The sequence below is a fragment of the Sinocyclocheilus grahami genome, unplaced genomic scaffold, assembly GCF_001515645.1.
Source record: "Sinocyclocheilus grahami isolate Dianchi unplaced genomic scaffold, SAMN03320097.WGS_v1.1 scaffold1002.1, whole genome shotgun sequence".
NCBI classification, from domain to species: domain Eukaryota; kingdom Metazoa; phylum Chordata; class Actinopteri; order Cypriniformes; family Cyprinidae; genus Sinocyclocheilus; species Sinocyclocheilus grahami.
Window position 1 is genome coordinate 183,678 of NW_015506181.1, and position 19,503 is coordinate 203,180.

General features: G+C 37.2%; 2 protein-coding genes across 3 annotated transcripts in view; both read right to left on the reverse strand.

Moving 5' to 3' along the window:
• Window positions 1-2,924: 2,924 nt before the first annotated feature.
• Window positions 2,925-7,905, reverse strand: LOC107565458 (NADH dehydrogenase [ubiquinone] 1 alpha subcomplex assembly factor 4-like). 2 transcript variants are annotated; one of them, XM_016250702.1, is made up of 3 exons: window positions 7,679-7,905; window positions 5,786-5,865; window positions 2,925-3,613 (listed from the first exon to the last, which is right to left on the reverse strand). In XM_016250702.1, exons 1-3 carry the CDS (start codon window positions 7,812-7,814, stop codon window positions 3,299-3,301), a joined length of 531 nt encoding a protein of 176 aa, XP_016106188.1. In that variant the 5' UTR covers window positions 7,815-7,905; the 3' UTR covers window positions 2,925-3,298. The 2 variants fall into 2 exon arrangements, with proteins under 2 accessions (XP_016106188.1, XP_016106187.1); XM_016250701.1 differs by having other exon boundaries at window positions 5,786-5,880.
• Window positions 7,906-11,044: 3,139 nt separating this feature from the next.
• LOC107565451 (tyrosine-protein kinase fynb-like) overlaps window positions 11,045-19,503 on the reverse strand; it is a 49,942-nt gene continuing 41,483 nt past the window's right edge. The window contains exons 10-11 of the mRNA XM_016250693.1: window positions 15,589-15,720; window positions 11,045-12,819 (exon numbers count right to left, since the gene is read on the reverse strand). Coding sequence (XP_016106179.1) covers window positions 12,611-12,819; window positions 15,589-15,720 — 341 coding nt within the window. The 3' untranslated portion in view covers window positions 11,045-12,610. The remainder of the gene's footprint in view (window positions 12,820-15,588; window positions 15,721-19,503) is intronic.

The following is a 19,503-nucleotide window of genomic DNA, read 5'->3' on the forward strand; positions in this document are numbered from 1 at the left end:
ACCAGCACGGATCAGCTCTAGGCATGACGAAGCGGATATCGTCCTCTTTTGGAAGACCAAACAAAGTAGTTTTGCTTTCACAACGAATCACACAGTGCCTTCACGACATGGCGGGGGCAACAACAATACTACAGCGAGAATAAAAGTTACGCATTCTTTCTTTGCGTGAACATTTGGGCGGCGTTATGCAAATCTTCCCACATCGTGACGTAGACTTGTGGGGGCGTGTTAGAACGAGACGTTTTAGGTAGGTGTGGTTGACTCTTAACTTTTATAAAGAATATCTCTTTACAGATCTTCTTTATGCACCAAGAGCTTGTAACACTCCAAAGAGAAAGGGAACATTGAAATCGCATCATATGACCCCTTTAATAATAATAATCAGAATAAACAGTTTTTGCCAAGTATAGTTAATTTGCCTAAATAAAGCCTGATTGCAGTTGCCAAGCAACGTAGGCACATTTATATAGAATAGCCTACATAAAACTCAGCTCATTCAATACAACATTTAGAGTCAGAATCTGTTTTAGAATGCTACATTTAAAATGTAAGACTAAAATAAAAGTGTCTGGCCTTGCTTTTCATTATCCTGCCAACGTACAGCACGTGATAGAAACTATAACTTCGTAGTTATATGTAGGCTAAATATTAAACTGTTTCAGAGTTTTTTTCTGTCTTTTTCCAATGACAATTTGAAAAGATCGGGCCCAGTTGATGGTGGAGATGAAAAGCCCTGGCTTAAAATATACATTTTAACTAGAGGACATAGAGAGCATATCGTCTTGCAACCTGTCAAAAGGTTCCTCTAGAAAGGCAAGGTCTAAATGTTTTCCAAGGTGCCACTTTGCCCAAATGCATCTAGGCAAAACAATGAGAGAAAAAGGCAATGGTGCTTAGACACTTTAATGCTACTGATACTCACCCACACACATGCAAGCACCCATGCATACTCACATACATAATTATCTTCACACACGAACATACACGCACACGTAGGTTATCAAAAAACATAATTCAGTATGATTTATAAGCTGTTTTCCTCACGGGAACAAAAAATATCCCCATAACGTCAAACAATGCAGGTTTTACCAAGTGTCCCCACAACATTTGTTTTATCTGGGTTAAATCATATGACTCGCATTATAGAAATGATCAGGCTTGTTTAAAAGCACAAGTCAAACTGAAGTGGAGAGCATCTTGTAGACTAGAGACTATCAGTGGTACATTATAAGCCGAAAACATAGTGACATTAGAGACGACCTGGTACTGTCATGTGTACTGAATAGTTGTGGATCCTAGCAACAGGAATACAATGATTAAGTGTCTCTTCATCTGTGCTTGGAGAATGTTTCCATTCTTCTGAACCACAATCACTTCAAGAGGCCTTCAAGGCGGTTTGATGCTTGGAACCTAGAACATTTCTCCATTTCTATAATCAGACAGAAACTCATTGAATTCCAGATTCTTATGGACCAAAGACGTTCATCTCAGATGAACAGGTTACAGAACACGGGGGGAAAAATAGCTATAAGATTCTTACAAATTAATTTTTGTTGCACTGATCCAGTGAATAATTGCAATCATTTAATTAAGAAATATGTATTTTTAATTCAAATTAAATTATTAATTTAATTTATAAATATCCCTCAAAACCTAACAGACCTGGAAGATTCACCTCGAAAGTGGATTAACGGATTTAAAATGGAGGAAAGTGCAGAGAACATCACAATATGTATCTTCTATATTGCTTTCTAAACACAATAATTAAATAAGCTGGTGTTTTACCTTGATTCTCCTCAGTGGCTTTTTAAAAAAAAAATTTTTTTTTATATATGCTGCTATATACACATCATTACAAGCTTAGATTCAGATACACATCCTTCTCTTGCCAGATGTTTGAAGCTCCGACAGCCCACATTTCTACCTAAAATATGCGTCCATCCGTGAGATCTATTTCTTCGAGAGGCTGACACGGTTTCGGTTGAAAAACACTAACTAAACGTGACAAAAACATTAAAAAAATTATAATAATAAAAATAAAAAAAACCGAGTTTTGCCCGTTTTGGGGATGTAAATCAATCTGAAAACCCCCTTTGCAAAACAGATGTTTAACCTCGTAATAATCTAACAGAAAAAAACCCTGAGCTAAACAGACTTAAAATATAGCGGTTTTGTCGAGTGCAAACGCTCATTTTAAACGGAGAGGAATGCATGAAACATTTTGTACCCGCTTCTCATTCCGCAAATGCATCCCAAACACACCGTGTCGCTCGTGCTGTCCGCTTTCACCGAGAACCGCGTCACTCAAAGTAAACCAATTACATTTCAGCGCCGGATTTGATCTACACACCGTCAACCAATGAAAACGCCGGAGTCGCCAGCTGGAGTTTTCACTTGGGCCAATCATCGGTGTCGAAGCAGCTGCGTTTCGTTGAGGGACGGGAACGAATCAAGTGAGTTAGCAGTACGGCAGTGAGTTTGAAATATAAAACACAATGAAATAAGCAACAGAAAGAGAACGGTAAAGTTTTGATATAGTGATAAGAGAAAGTAGGTCTTCTGAAACGAATGAACTGAACCCAATGCTACGCTGAGGACATCTGCTGGTTCAAGCGTGTAAACCCGGGACAGCCCGCAAATTATGCTCGCATCAATCAAAAGAACAGAAATCTACAATTGGCCCATGTCTCCTAAAAAATAAGGCATCTGAAAAGAAATGAGTTTCTCATAATATTCCTTATAGAATTCATAGTAAACCACACAAATTCAACAAATCACACTAAATGAATTCAACTCGCATCACATTGACGATAACAACTGGGAGTGCAAAGAAGTATTGATAAAATATTCAAGAGCAAAATGGCAGAGAGTAACTGTATAAAAAGTAACGTTATATTCAGTACACTGGATTAAAATGAGCAATGCATGGGGCAACTGATTTATTGTCAGAGCAAACAGATGCAAACTGCAGTGTTCACATAAACATAATGCAGCATTCCTGAGCCAGTTTCTTCATATTAAATGAAAATTATAATCCGTACTGATGTTTTACACTAGAAATCGATCTGGCTGACATAAGATTTCCAGTCCAGTAATGTTGACATTACCTTATCTTCGTTATTACTACACTACATGCTGGGATATGCCATGCTTTAAATGAGACAGCAAATGAATAAATAATGATGACAGGCCCTTCAAAAACAAACACACTACAAGCAACATGTCAAAACACGTGTATCTAGATACTGTGCGTGTTTCAGAGACGGCTCGAGTCTGTATGCAACAGTGTTCATGTGTGCTAAGAATCCTTAATCTGTTTAGTCTCCTCTGTTTTGGGTGGAATGATTTTGATGTCAAAGGGAAAAAAGAATTCTGTCAGTGCTTTGGCATCTTTTGGGTCCAGAGAGTACTCCTGTGCCAGCTTCTCTGGAGTCCATGTTTTAGGCAGGCGTTTGTGATTGTTCAGGGCAGTTAAAGCTTCCACAAGCGACAGTTTGCCTTTGGGAACATCAGTAACATCACAGAAACCATAGGGCTCGCCCGGTAGACTGTACTTCAGCGCCCTGCGCTGCGTCTCCTCCTCCACCTTATTAACCTCGGGAAGCGTTTCAGCCTGCAGCACACAGAGCACAGAGAGTCAGCCACACAAGTAGAGGGCAGTGCACACCACCGCTTCTTTAAAGGGGACATATGATGCAATTTCAAGATTTCCTTTCTCTTTGGAGTGTTACAAGCTGTTCGTGAATAGATAAGATCCCTACAGTTGCAAAGACTAAAGTCTCAAACCCAAAGAGATATTCTTTATAAAAGTTAAAGGGATAGTTCACCCAAAAATGAAAATTCTGTCATTAATTACTCACCCTCATGTCGTTCCAAACCCGTAAGACCTCTGTTCATCTTCGGAACACAAATTAAGATATTTTTGATGCATTCTTAGAGCTCTCTGACCCTCCCCTAGACAGCAAGGGTCCTTACATGATCAAGGTCCAGAAACATAGCAAGGATATCTGTAAAATAATCCATGTGACATCAGGGATTCAACCGTAATTTTATGAAGCTACGAGAATACTTTTTGTGCGCAAAAGAAAATAGCATACGCCGTTCGCGATTAGTCTCCAAAATGGCGCTACGGTGACACGGAGGAGACGAATTGTTGAATAAAGTCTTTCTTTTTTTCTTTTGCGCACAAAAAGTATTCTCGTAGCTTCGTAAAATTATGGTTGAACCCCTGATGTCACACCTGATTATTTTACAGATCTCCTTGCTACGATTCTGGACCTTAATCGTGTAAGGACCCTTGCTGTCTAGGGGAGGGTCAGAGAGCTCTCCGAATGCATCAAAAATATCTTAATTTGTGTTCCGAAGATGAACAGAGGTCTTACGGGTTTGGAACGACATGAGGGTGAGTAATTAATGACAGAATTTTCATTTTTGGGTGAACTATCCCTTTAATAAAACGGAATTTAAAGCAAAACAGCACACCCAAACACGCAAAATGATTCATAGTGTTGGGGAAAGTCAATTTTAAAAGTAATGCATTACAATATTGTGTTGCTCCCTACAAAAGTAACTAATCGCATTACCTAGTTACTTTTTATGAAAAGTGATGCATTTTGTTACTTTTTCTCATCTGAGCTGGGTTTGGTTGTTTTTAATATGTAAACAAAAAAATATTTGGCAAACGTAAAAGTCCTATACACACACCTTTTCACAAAGTGAACCGAATAAGCCTCAGGCTGAAGGAAATGAAAGTTCACGTCTGTACAGTAGAGAACGCAACTCAAACAAACCTATTGGCTGTGCTGCCATTCTGGATTGCATTAAGAATAGGACGCATGAGGAAAAAGGTTCTACACCACTAACAGTGTTGGGGAAAGTTACTTTTAAAAGTAATCGTTTAAAAGTAACAATAATGAGTTACTCCCTAAAAATGCATTGCTTAGTTATTTTTTTTTTTTATGGAAAGTAATGCGTTACGTTACTTTTGCATGACTTTTTCTTATCTGGGCTGGGCTTGCTTGTATGTTTTTAATATTAAAAAGTTAGATTTTTGGCATATGTTAAAGCCCTTTCACACCAAAGTGAAATGAATAAGCCTCAGGCTGAAGGAAATGTAAATTCAATTGACATTTAATTATTGCAGGTTTGCGTCATATTCTGAGTTTGCATTTCAGTTTTTATTCATTTTGAGGAATATTGAATCGGTTTTTGTGCAAGTGAGATGAGTAAATGCATGTTCACATTTAGTCAAGAACTAAAGTAAGCATCATGTTCACACAGCGCACACAAAGCCTCTGCATTTATTCCCAATTTCTCTCAACATGGGGACAGGAGAGCTGTCAATCAATAAAAGGGAAAACAAAGTAACTGGCATTACTTTGAAAAGGTAACTCTTGATATTTTCTTGTAATTTGTGTTACTTTACTTAACAATAGTAATCTGATTACATAACTCACATTACTTGAAATACGTTACCCTCTATTTTGCGAAGGACAACAATCTTTTGCTGCACATCAGAAGTATGTTCTTTGGTTTTACTCATTGCGATGGATGGAATTGTTTGGACCCACTGTTTCTATCCCAAAGTGCCCTGTGGTTTTTCTTTTTCTTTATAACTATGCTGTTGATCCATTTTAAGAAATTTTGCTTTGCAATTGTTGGTGAAATTTGACGCAATTTATTAAAAGGCAACTTAATAAATATGAATCAGTGCGTCTTGTTGATACCACAGTAATTGCTGCTGACTTTAATTGGTCTGTAGGTCAAAAGATCCTAAAATTCAAACCTGAGGATCTGGATCTTTAGACTCCACATAAACGTCCTTGAGCATCGACAGCAGTGGATCATTCTTCTGGTCAATCTCTTCTGCCATAGAAACACCTATGTCAGATCATGCAAAAAGTGTGTAACATGCAGTTTGATTATGGATATAATTCATTGCCAAAAGTATGTAGACATGCTCTTTATACGGGTCTGGCTTTTGGCACAGCTATCTAGGGATCTACATCAGAGTGCAAGGTAATGAAGGCATTGAAAACAAGTTTAAAATCAATGTGTCATACATGCCTCCCTGTTGAAAAAAACAGCACATGTTGGCTATATATGTTTTGAAGCTGGGATGCTGGTTTGAGCTGGTTTAAGCTGGTCCTTTGCTGGTTTATGCTGGTCCTTTGCTGGTTTATGCTGGTTTAAGATGGTCCTTTGCTGGTTTATGCTGGCCCTTTGCTGGTTTAAGATGGCCCTTTGCTGGTTTAAGCTGGTCCTTTGCTGGTTTAAGCTGGTCCTTTGCTGGTTTAAGCTGGTCCTTTGCTGGTTTAAGATGGTCCTTTGCTGGTTTAAGATGGTCCTTTGCTGGTCATGTGCTGGTCTTAAGCTGGTCGGACCAGCACATGACCAACTTAAACCAGCTAAGGACCAGCTTAAACCAGCAAAGGACCAGCATAAACCAGCTCAAACCAGCATCCCAGCTTCAAAACATACCTAACATACCTGGTTTAAGATGGCCCTTTGCTGGTTTATGCTGGTCCTTTACTGGTTTAAGCTGGTCCTTAGCTGGTTTAAGCTGGTCATGTGCTGGTCTTAAACTGGCCGGACCAGCACATGACCAACTTAAACCAGCTAAGGACCAGCTTAAGCCAGCAAAGGACCAGCATAAACCAGCTCAAACCAGCATCCCAGCTTCAAAACATACCTAACATACCTGGTTTAAGATGGCCCTTTGCTGGTTTATGCTGGTCCTTTGCTGGTTTAAGCTGGTCCTTTGCTGGTTTAAGATGGTCCTTTGCTGGTTCATGCTGGTCCTTTGCTGGTTCATGCTGGTCCTTTGCTGGTTCATGCTGGTCCTTTGCTGGTTCATGCTGGTCCTTTGCTGGTTTAAGCTGGTCCTTAGCTGGTTTAAGCTGGTCATGTGCTGGTCTTAAACTGGCCGGACCAGCACATGACCAACTTAAACCAGCTAAGGACCAGCTTAAACCAGCAAAGGACCAGCATAAACCAGCAAAGGACCAGCATAAACCAGCTCAAACCAGCATCCCAGCTTCAAAACATACCTAACCAGCATATGCTGTTTTTTTCAACAGCACTGTGATCAAAAAAACTAAAGTAGATGTACAATATGAAAAGACAAGAATACAAATGAAACTGCATTATGGTATACAGTGTGCTTATTTATAGTGTTTTCTTATAAAAGAAACCAGTTGTCATATTGTTTTACAAAATATGTAAACTATTCACTTCGATAGAATGTAGCACGATCAATTTATTTTCATTACATAACATTACTATTAATAATAGTTCAGCTATTTTTGTCTCGATATTCAAGGACATAAATAGAAAGGAAAAAGACTTCCGTTACAGTTAAGGGCTGTCATTGTATGACAAGCATTAATATTAGTTATCACTGTACTATTCAAACCCCTTTATTAATAGGAGGTGTTCACATATTTATGTTTGTGCAATAAGCAGGTTCATTAACACCATCACATATATAGAAGTTGCATTAAAATGTTAAGTTAAAGAACGAAATCTGTCTGGCAGTCTTCGAGCGGTTATGTATTTCCCCTCATGGCTGTAATAAACCATATTCACAAGTCATATTTCTTCTAAAAGACACGAGGTATGATCCTTCACCACTAGAAGGATCTTCATGATGTAATGTCAGTAATCTAGCAGTTCTCACCCGCGATGTCTTCTCGTGGACTACTGCTGGATGCTGGATGTCGAGGTGCTGCTTTAGGTTTGGTCTTGCTTATTTCTCGGTGAGCGCGATTCTCTATATTAAAGTTTCTCATCAGGTGTGTTACTCTTGAGCCCATGTTTGAAATCTCTACACAGAGGACATTCCTCTTCTTCTGTTAAAGGTGCTATAGGCATTGACGGCTCTTTACTGCCCCCGACTGGCCGCTTCTCCGGTCGACACACCAAGATTTGGTTTTGTTTCTTCAAATGAGTGCTGTCAAACGATTAATCGCGATTAATCGCATCCAAAATAAAAGTTTTTGTTTAGATAATATATGTGTGTGTGTACTGTATATATTTATTATGTCTATATAAATACACACATACATGTATATATTTAAGAAAAATATGCTATGTTTATATATTAAATATGTTTATCTGTGATATAAATAATATAAATATATACGTGTGTGCAGTGTTGGGGAAAGTTACTTTTAAAAGTAATGCATTACAATATTGCGTTACTTCATAAAAAAGTAACTAATTACGTTACTTAGTTACTTTTTATGGAAAGTAATGAGTTACGTTACTTTTTAAATCTGGACAGGGCTTGCTTGTTTGTTTTTAATATAAAAAAGTTATATTTTTGGCAAATATAAAAGCCTTTTCACACCAGAAGTGAAATGAATAAGCCTCAGGCTGAAGGGAAACAGCCCCAAAACATTACTGTTCTAGAGGAGATCTGCATGGAGGAATGGTCCAAAATACCAGCAATAGTGTGTGAAAACCTTGTGAAGGCTTACAGAAAACGTTTGACCTCTGTCATTGCCAACAAAGGGTATATAACAAAGTATTGAGATGAAATTTTGTTATTGACCAAATACTTATTTTCCACCATAATTTGCAAATAAATTCTTTAAAAATCCTACAATGTGATTTTCTGGATTTTTTTTTCTCATTTTGTCTGTCATAGTTGAGGTATACCTATGATGAAAATTACAGGCCTCTCTCATCTTTTTAAGTGGGAGAACTTGCACAATTGGTGGCTGACTAAATACTTTTTTTCCCCACTGTAACTTGCGTTACTTATTTGAAAAAGTAACTCAGATATTCTCTTGTAAATAAAAAAGTAATGCGTTACTTTACTAGTTACTTGAAAAAAGTAATCTGATTACATAACTCACGTTACTTGTAATGCGTTACCCCCAACACTGCGTGTGTGTAGAGTCAAGATGTGTTCGGCTCCATCACGGATCACACACAATGAAAAATCAGTTGCCACCTTACATTTTTAAGCTGAATCAAGTTAGCAATGATCCTGAGTTCATGCAGAGGATGAATGGAAGGCAGTCTGTGAAGAGATCAGCTTCATCTGGCTCTTCCTCTTCACTGGCTCTGGCAGAATCTGCTAACTATCTCCTGCATCCACCACGGTCTTCTGTTTGTCCAGCTTTACCTGCTTGTTCTGCTCTGCCACGTCTTCTGCTCCACTAGCTTCCCAGTGGCTTACTTATTAAAGGGGTCCTAAGATGCTATTTTAAAGATCATTATTTTGTGTATTTGGTGTAACAGAATATGTTGACATGCTTTAATGTTCAAAAAACACATTATTTTTCAAATACTGTACATTATTGTAGGTCCTCTATGCCCCGCCTCTCTCAAACGCTTCGTTTTCTACAAAGCCCCCTCCTTTGACAAGCGCAGTCTGCTCTGATTGGCCAGCTGACCCAGTGCATTGTGATTGGCCGAACACCACAAGCACGCCCCTTACCATAAATGTAACGCCCCTTACCATAATCGCAGCTTCAGCTTTCAAAGTAAATATCAAGACAGTTAATAATTGCATTTGAACAGTCAAATAGCAAATACTTAAACTAATAACAAAACATACGTACAGTCACTGATTCAGAACATATTTTTTTTTTAAATAGCCTTTGTGCACAGCCAGCCTTGTACTCTTCTAGGTTACAAAAACTGTCGTCCATAACATGCGTTGCACAAATTTGAACATCTGGGTTGTGCTGTTCTGTTGTAAATAAATCTTAACCAATGATTCCTAAATGCATCTACTTCCGGAAGGCCAAATAAAGTGCTTTTGCTTTCGCACTGAAACACACAGCGTCTCCCCGACATGCTGCATCAACACTACTGCTGTTCCTGAAACCACGCCGCCTTTCTTTGCGTGCACATTTGGGCCGCATTATGCAAATATTCCCACATCGTGACGTAGATATGTGGGGGCGTGTTAGAACGAGCCGTTTTAGGTAGGCGTGGTTGACTCTTAACTTTTATAAAGAATATCTCTTTGGATTTGAGACTTTAGTCTTTGCAACTTTACAGATCTTCTTTATGCACCAAGAGCTTGTAACACTCCAAAGAGAAAGGAAAAATAGAAATTGCATCATATGACCCCTTTAAATTCGGTTTAGAGTTAGTTGCATGTACAGTAATTATGCATAATTTATTGTTATTAATATAACAGTATGTAACATGTAACAAAGACACTGTGAAATAAAGCGTTATCTTTTATAGTCACATCTGGTCTTTCCTTCGCCAAGCAATAGTAGCCTAAATGTGACCACAGCTTTAGTCAGATCTTTTGTATATTTACTAACCAGCATTGAGTGGCATCTACGCTAATGTTAACACTTTTGTTTCTTTTTTTTGGAGTTGTTATCCTGAGGGCACCAGTACTTCTGTGTGCAGCATAGGTTCAGTCAGACATTCTGCTTCCCCCATTATGGAATAACTTTCTAGCAGCTCTCTAAATAAAAATACTACCATACGACCAAAATCTTATATGACAAAATGAGTAATAAGTATTATGTGCCACTATTTTATATATATATATATATATATATATATATATATACACATATTTTTTAAACGACTGCATTGTAAAAGCTTGTGTTGATTAAGTGTAAAATGAATTTTTAACTTATTTTCTGCTGAGTTCAGTACACTACCAATGGCAAAAATAAGCTCAACACAGAAACTTTACTTGCTTAGTGGCATAGTGCGAACGAATGCTGCAACTTGTTAAAATAAGCAGAGAAATAAATATGCAGCTTGAAACCGTCTTAGCTTTTAAAGCAGCTCTATGTAACTTTTTCTGTGCTCGAAATTTGCTAAATGTATATAATGAGCGTGTACATGAATTCATCTTCCAAACCGCGTTTTTGTCTTATTCCGAATCACTACGGTACACTAAGTACTTATATTTGGACTATTGTAGGCTGGTCGGGTCGTCACCGCTGTGGAGTAACACATACCTGCGTGAATCGCCATAGACAAACTTATTAGTTTATTAGTTTATGAGTTTACTTATTTAGAGAAGTAGCTCCGGTTGGAATGTTCTTCCGCGGGATGTGTGCAGTTATGTTTATTAACCGCTAGAGCACCAAAAGTTACATAGTGCTGCTTTAACTGGTAATTAGAAAGACGAGTAAAGCTTGTAAAGAGTGTAAAATATTGTATTTTTATTTCCAAATGGGAAATGTTAACAAAAAGGCATGTTAAAAAAAATTATAATGGCAATTTTGAGGTGATTGCTGACACTTACGATACTGTTAAACCAAATGAAATGCAGGTGAGGGGTTTTAAAGACGTTCTGATGAGCACTGTACAAACCAACGAGGGAAATGGTATTTTGGAGTGTCCCCTTGATCCAAATCCAAACAGTTCCATATAGATTTATGCTAGATGAATTAAAATACATTGAAGCAAATACATTTTAAAAGTGTCCTCCATGGAGAACAGAAGAAACGGCACATGAGGATAGGGACCAGTTGGAACCTGATCTGATTTGAATGAGGCTGTGTCCGAAACCAAAGACATCTGCTTTGCTTACTCGCTGCCCAGTCAGTCAATGACTTAACAAACCACATTTCTGAAAACTGGTTTCAGACTGGCTTCCAAGGCACCATAATGTCATGTTTAAATATCATGAACAAATTCAAGAGCGTATCCTCAGCAGGACAACTTTGCACATTACTTAGACCTAAACAGTAGTAGTACCTTAAAGGTACATATGACTACTTTAAGATACTAAAACACACTTTTTAGAGGTAGATAAGGTACAAAGTTGTTCTTCTGAGGGTATTGCCCCAGTGACATGCTGTTGTACCCCAAAAATGTCCAATTTTTTTATTAACTTTTTTTCTGACAATAGCCTACAATGCATTTTCTCTGTGGAGATATGCTGATGTATGGCAGTCTTTAACATTTGGCTAGAAACACAAAAATGAACAATGTGTTAAATAATTATTTGTTACATTAGGTTAACATCTAATCATTTGGAGAGGATGTCAATTCAATTTAGTATCTTAAGCAACGTAAAACCAATCAAAAAATAAATTAAAGAAATTGTGAGAAACCAATTTCCTCTGCAGGTAAAACCACTAGAATAATAAAGACTTTGCATTTTTATTCCTCCATTTGGAACATGATCTCGTCAGCGGAGGAGAAAATGAACAAACCACAAACATTCTCAAATTCAACACTCGTTCTACGGGTTCCTAAATGCGACCAAAACTGCTTCTTTGCAAAGCAACACAAAAAAGATGAGCGAGGATAACAAAACAAAAACCCTGAATGAAAACAAACTAAAAAATAAACCTTAAACAAGCATCTCGTATTTACACTGAATACAGGCATCATTTCATATAATTATAATGGTTATGGCCACAACTTTCCACGTCCTCCCCTTCCAACTTTACCCACAATTCCCCCTGTTGGCCTCCCCAGCTCGCTCGTGTTTACACCCCTCAAAGTCTGTGCAAACGGTTCAGTCTTCAGGCGACTAGTGCGTGTGGAGCCGCAGGGGAGCTCAGGTGAACTCATGAAGCTGTACATGCCTCCGGTCTGGAGGGAGTCGAGGCCACTTGAGACGGCTCAGGGAGGATGAGATCAGGGTGGGCCCAGGAGGCTGGGTTTAGAGGTTGTCTCCGGGCTGATATTGAGGTTCGGTTGCGGTGAAGTAATCCTCGAGGAAGGCCTGCAGGTACTCGAAGGTGGGCCGCTCTTCTGCGTCCTTCTTCCAGCACTGAACCATCAGCTCGTGAAGAGAGCTCGGGCAGTCCTGGGGACTCGGCATCCGGTAGCCACGCTCCACTTGTTCCAGTACCTCTCTGTTATTCATCCCTAGCAAAAAAACACGCATTAGTTTTAGCACAACAATACTGTCAGTATGTTAATCTTAGAGATTTCATGGGTGCCATCTAGGAAGACAATGCTATAAAGGAGTTTTCTTTAAGCAGGTTCCCAAGGTACACTGTCCAAATTTGATAAAACTCATTTGCCTGTAACTATTTGTGACCCTGGAGCACAAAAGCATTCTTAAGTCGCTGGGGGATATTTGTAGCAATAGCTAAAAATACATTGTATTGGTCAAAATGATAGATTTTTCTTTTATGCCAAAAATCATTAGGACATTAAGTAAAGATCATGTTCCATGAAGATATTTTGTAAATTTCCTACCGTAACTATATCAAAACTTAATTCTGTCTGCTAAGAACTTCATTTGGACAACTTTAAAGGCGATTTTCTCAATATTTAGATTTTTTTGCACCCTCAGATTCCAGATTTTCAAATAGTTGTATCTCAGCCAAATATTGTCCGCTCATAACAAACCATACATCAATGGAAAGCTTATTTATTCAGAGATAGTGTATAAATCTCAATTTCAAAAAATTGACCCTTATGACTGATTTTGTGGTCCAGGGTCACATTTAGTAATCCTGAAGACCTCGATTAGCTTGAGTTGGATTAGGGCTGCAGCTAAACTTGAGGGCCAGAGCTGAGAACACTTGCAATAAAATTAACTTTAGCTAAATATATATTATGAACAATAAGCCGTTTTCAGCTACCTGTCTTCATTTGGAAATCCCAGGGTTTCTCACTCACAGTAAACTAATACTAAGCTGTGTAATTTCTGGAAAACAAGACAAAAATTGATAAAGAAAATAATTGTTATTATTGTTGGAAGCACTTTTGTTCAGGCAACAATTCTCACTATTAACTAGTTGTTCATTAGCACACATATTACTAGCATATTGGCTGATTGTTATTACTTATAAAGCACATATTAATGCCTTATTCTGCATGATCAATATTTTAGATCCCTTAATCCCCAAACCTAAACTTAACAACTAACTTTCTAACAATTAATAAGCAACAATTCAGGAGTTTACTGAGGCAAAAGTCATAGTTAACAGCTTATAGTGAGACGTGATCCACAAACTAAAGTCTGACCTGATTACTATTAATATTTTTGCAATGTATTCATGATACTCATTACACTAAATTTCATAAAAATTCGAATTTCTCGTTATTTTAAACTAAAGAAATCGTCACCCGAAAAGGAGTACTTAACATTTTATTGGAGTGATATTTTACTAGGGTATCTGTACTCTTATTTGATTTGTGTACTTCATCCACCACTGAAACTGAAGACATGCATATGGACATCTATCCCTCTTAGGACCATTTAACCATTTAAAGGTGTGTGTAATTTCCATGCCATTAGTGGCACCAAATACAACTGATAACATTTGAAATACGGTAAATGAAACTCTATTCTCAAACACTCCCTCATCTTTCATTTGTTAGTTCTGCCCAAACTCACACACTATAAGATTTGAGCCAGCATTGCTATGGTGAGCGAGTTGGGATGCTCAAATAAACAGAGCATGAGCTTTTTGTTACCAAGATGTTTTCAGAAAGATGTATTTTCATAGACACATTGAAAAGTAGTCACTTGTGAACCAGAAGCACTAATAAAGAGATCCATAAACTCATGTTGCAAAGTACATTTTGCAACAATGACTGGGGAGATAAAAACATAGACTATCAATCTGTCAATCAAACCAGGCAATATCACCGTTTTTTAAGCTTTGGGGGGGCAGGACAATCAGACCTGCTTCTAAATACTAGGGATCTTGAAACAGAACTGCACTTATGAAGCCAGACGATTAATCATCATCATCATGAGGGACATGACCACATTTCAACAAGACTGAGAGAGAAACGCCTGCAAACATCTGTGGATGATGCAATACTGCGTTGACACAATGGCATTTCATACTCCGCCTTCATTTCTACCCTACATTCCAGCCAAGATCACTGGATTTATTTTCTAGAATTTGTGTAGATCTACAGCAATTCATCATGTATCAGAGTTTCAGCATCTCATCTTTTAAGAGTCTGAGAGAAATTTGTTTAAAGTGTGGAAACAGCAGCAGAGTCAGTTTGAAATAAAATGGAAAAATAAAATCCGAGACTGGACATGCCTCTCAGAAATTGGGGTATGTGACAGCAAAGACCTTCACCGTTAAATGTTTAGACAAGTCTTTTGGTTTACAGAAATGATGAAATATCACAAAGTGCATCTTCAAAAGACACCTATTTTAAATGTAGGTCAGATAGTTTTGGCTTTTTATGCATTTTTTTAAAGATCACGTTAGTTCTGACATGATCTTTCAGAGAGATAACATTCATGGCAATGTTAATGTGTTTGGTTTTGGCGGAATAGATCTGCTCCGCTGCTGTGGCAGAGCAAGTACCAAGACTTGCTACTGCCAATACATCCACAACATGCTGCTGTGAGCATGTAAGAAATACTGCTGCTGCATATATAACACATGAAAAAACTCCGTAGCTGATCTATACAGGTGGAGCTGGGGAAGGTGGAGGGTTTCTGAAGTGTGCTATGGAAAAAACTGGCCAAGTATTTGAATGCTGAGCAGCAAGCTCATTGGCTGCTGATGCAACAAAAACCAATCGGCTGCACCAAGTGAATAATGATGTCATTATGTCAGACTGAGTTAGAACCTATCAGTCTGCACCATCTAGAGTTTCATAACAGAACTTTATATTCATTTTGCAATACATCTAGGGATCACTCAGATTTACCTGGATATGGAACTCTGCCTTTAGTGACCAGCTCCGTAAGCAGGATTCCAAAAGACCAAACATCAGATTTAATGGTGAACTTCCCATACAGAGCTGCTTCAGGAGCCGTCCACTTAATAGGGAATTTTGCCCCTGAGACACAGGAGAAAGAAAGAGATGTATTAAAATAAACATGCACTGGAATATCTTTTCTTAAGGTCAGCTACCAACTATGAAAAACTTTGAAATCATGAAATCAAAATCAAAGTCTTTCACATGGACAGAAGAATAAGAGACAGGAAATAATTAGAGACCAGAGATCGGGAAGCTACACTATATATGTTGGAGCGCTGTCCACAACACACCTCTCTGACTTCACATTTATTGTCTTAATACATATCTTATTGTGTACAATTCATCAGATCACATTATTCTAAAACAATCTGTATAGACAATCTGTGTTGACCGATAATAACAGAGTTCACTTTTCACAATCCAATCAAATCTCAAATCCATGTGAAATGCGACTTCTTTGCTGTATAAGATTAATTAACCTGCAAATCAATCGTGAAACGATTTGCTTTCAGGAATGGCGGATTTTTGCACAAACAATGCAGGCAGTTTGGTGGCAGAACTTCTGTGTGCGATGAACATTTCACATTCAAGACAGTTTCATGGGATTTTACCAGGTCTTCCTTTTGCTTGGCCATTTTATTAAAAAGAAATTGCTACATTTCAGGTAACTTTTTCTAAGAGGCTCGCTGTCCTCTAACTCTCCCGCAGCCTCTTTGGCTGCTATCTCTCTGCAGCACAGAAACAGGATAAGCAGTCTGCCAATGAGAAAAGCCTCTTTATCTACCAGAGACGCCAAAATGTGTGAGGAAAGTTATTCAAATCACAAAATAAAATGAGGAGCATATATACATGGACTAGAACATAGTGCTATTTCCTTGTTTGTTTGTTTTTTAAATAAAAGTATGCTTCTTCAGGATTTGAACTTGCAGCCTGGGCAGCTATCTAACAATAACCATAATACTTTTGTGTTTACTTTAAGATGTTATCTATTGAACACAATGATATTTGGCAGTGGTTTTCACTTGAGTGTTATTAAATAGATTTAATAATTAATTATTAAACAAACAAACAAACAACCTGAGATTTGAATTTTGTTATAAATTCATTTCTGTGCATCCCTGTTTAGAATATTGTAAATAATATCTTCAGAAAAACTGAGAAAATGAGTCACAATGAGCACAATGAATGAAATTGTCACATTCTCCATTAAAAGACCTTCAAACGAAAGGTCAGACGAAAAATGACTGAGCTACACCCGTTAGAAATCAACGAAGCAAGCAAAAGTTGAAGTTTTCTGAAGGTTCCAAAGCAAAATCACTGAGCAACATTGCATTGTTTCATCCACTTTCTTTCTTAATATTAATTACTGTACTATATTGATAATCACATTATAGCCATTTTCTATTTTACCTTTGTTATTAAAAGTAAGAACAGATGCAAAAAAACAACAACAACAGTAGAACAAATATAAGAAAGAAACAAATTTTTCATTTCACATCTAAACAAAAGCACTCAAGTAAGTAAAACAAATAATCAAATGTAAAAATCACTTCAGTGTGTTCATTACAAATAAACCGATTATTAAAACTACAAAAGCAGTTCAATCAAGAGCAGTGATCTTTTCTTTTATTGTTAGATTTACATTAATGAGACAGACGGCCTATATAGTAAGTAGGGTTGCAAAGGGGTGGAAAATTTCTGGTAAATTTCCAAAATTGCTGCAATATTTCCCAAATTTACTGGAAATGTTCCACCTTTTTGCAACCCTAATAGTAAGTCCTACTGTAATGCATGGATCTAATATGTTTAAAGTTTTTCCCCAACAGTAACTCAGATGTTCATATAGCCATTTTCTATTTTACCTTTGTTATTAAAAGTAAGAACAGATGCAAAAAACAACACCAACAGTAGAACAAATATAAGAAAGAAACAAATTTTTCATTTCACATCTAAACAAAAGCACTCAAGTAAGTAAAACAAATAATCAAATGTAAAATCACTTCAGTGTGTTCATTACAAATAAACCGATTATTAAAACTACAAAAGCAGTTCAATCAAGAGCAGTGATCTTTTCTTTTATTGTTAGATTTACATTAATGAGACAGACGGCCTATATAGTAAGTAGGGTTGCAAAGGGGTGGAAAATTTCTGGTAAATTTCCAAAATTGCTGCAATATTTCCCAAATTTACTGGAAATGTTCCACCTTTTTGCAACCCTAATAGTAAGTCCTACTGTAATGCATGGATCTAATATGTTTAAAGTTTTTCCCCAACAGTAACTCAGATGTTCACTTAAGACATAACAGATTTTGTTTGCGTGAATAGCCTATTCAAATACTGTAATTCTGTATATACATACAGTATGTGTATGTATGGGATCACGCGCTGGCAGAAGCGCTGTTATGTGCGTGATTCATATATCAGTCAGCAGCAGCGCGAGAAGTGAGCAGAGAAAAAGTACTCCTCTCAGAAAACGTACAAATAAAGATAATTTTAGATGTTTAATTGTTATTTGTAGCATTGGGATTGCTAGACGAGGGTTTAATGAACTCATTTTTGTGAAAACCTGAAATTCGACCAAAATCGTAATTGTTCACTTTTTTTTTTTGTGTGTCTGTAGCTCAAAATGATCCTGAGCTCATTCCGACTCATTTTACCAGCACGAGTCTAGGGTTGCGTATCGTTTGCATTTGATCAATTCCGATTCCTTTTGATTCCAATGTGATTAAAAAATGATATCAAACATTTATCCCGTGTCTATTTTTGCAAACCATTCAGTTGCAGCTGAATACCATGAACAAAAATCAAAAGGCTACATAAAAACTGGACTCTTTAAGAGCTGTTAATGTGCAAAAATAGAGCTGCATGATTCTGGATAAATTCCGTTTTCTTTTTCTTTTTTTCCCCCAATGGAATTTGTAGTTCTCTTATGATTCTGAAGAAAAAAAACTAAACAAAAATCACATGTAATTTATGAATAAATGATTCAATGACTCACTCAAGATGTACTTGTTTCATTACTGGATGAATCAGCGTTCTTGAACGAATCTCGAATCTCTTGTCAAAGACAAATACATTTTAACAGCCCCTTTTCGCCACCTACTGGCGTAACGATGTAATCGCTAAATCTTCATTTGAAGTGTCAAATTACTTTCAAAAGGTAATTTACTCTATTTTACCATTTAGATAGCTAAGTAAACGTGTGTGTGTGTGTAAAATCGTAATTGTTCACTTTTTTTTTTTTTGTGTCTGTAGCTCAAAATGATCCTGAGCTCATTCCGACTCATTTTACCAGCACGAGTCTAGGGTTGCGTATCGTTTGCATTTGATCAATTCCGATTCCTATTGATTCCAATGTGATTAAAAAATGATATCAAACATTTATCCCGTGTCTATTTTTGCAAACCATTCAGTTGCAGCTGAATACCATGAACAAAAATCAAAAGGCTACATAAAAACTGGACTCTTTAAGAGCTGTTAATGTGCAAAAATAGAGCTGCATGATTCTGGATAAATTCCGTTTTCTTTTTCTTTTTTTCCCCCAATGGAATTTGTAGTTCTCTTATGATTCTGAAGAAAAAAAACAGACAACTAAACAAAATCACATGTAATTTATGAATAAATGATTCAATGACTCACTCAAGATGTACTTGTTTCATTACTGGATGAATCAGCGTTCTTGAACGAATCTCGAATCTCTTGTCAAAGACAAATACATTTTAACAGCCCCTTTTCGCCACCTACTGGCGTAACGATGTAATCGCTAAATCTTCATTTGAAGTGTCAAATTACTTTCAAAAGGTAATTTACTCTATTTTACCATTTAGATAGCTAAGTAAACGTGTGTGTGTGTGTGTGTGT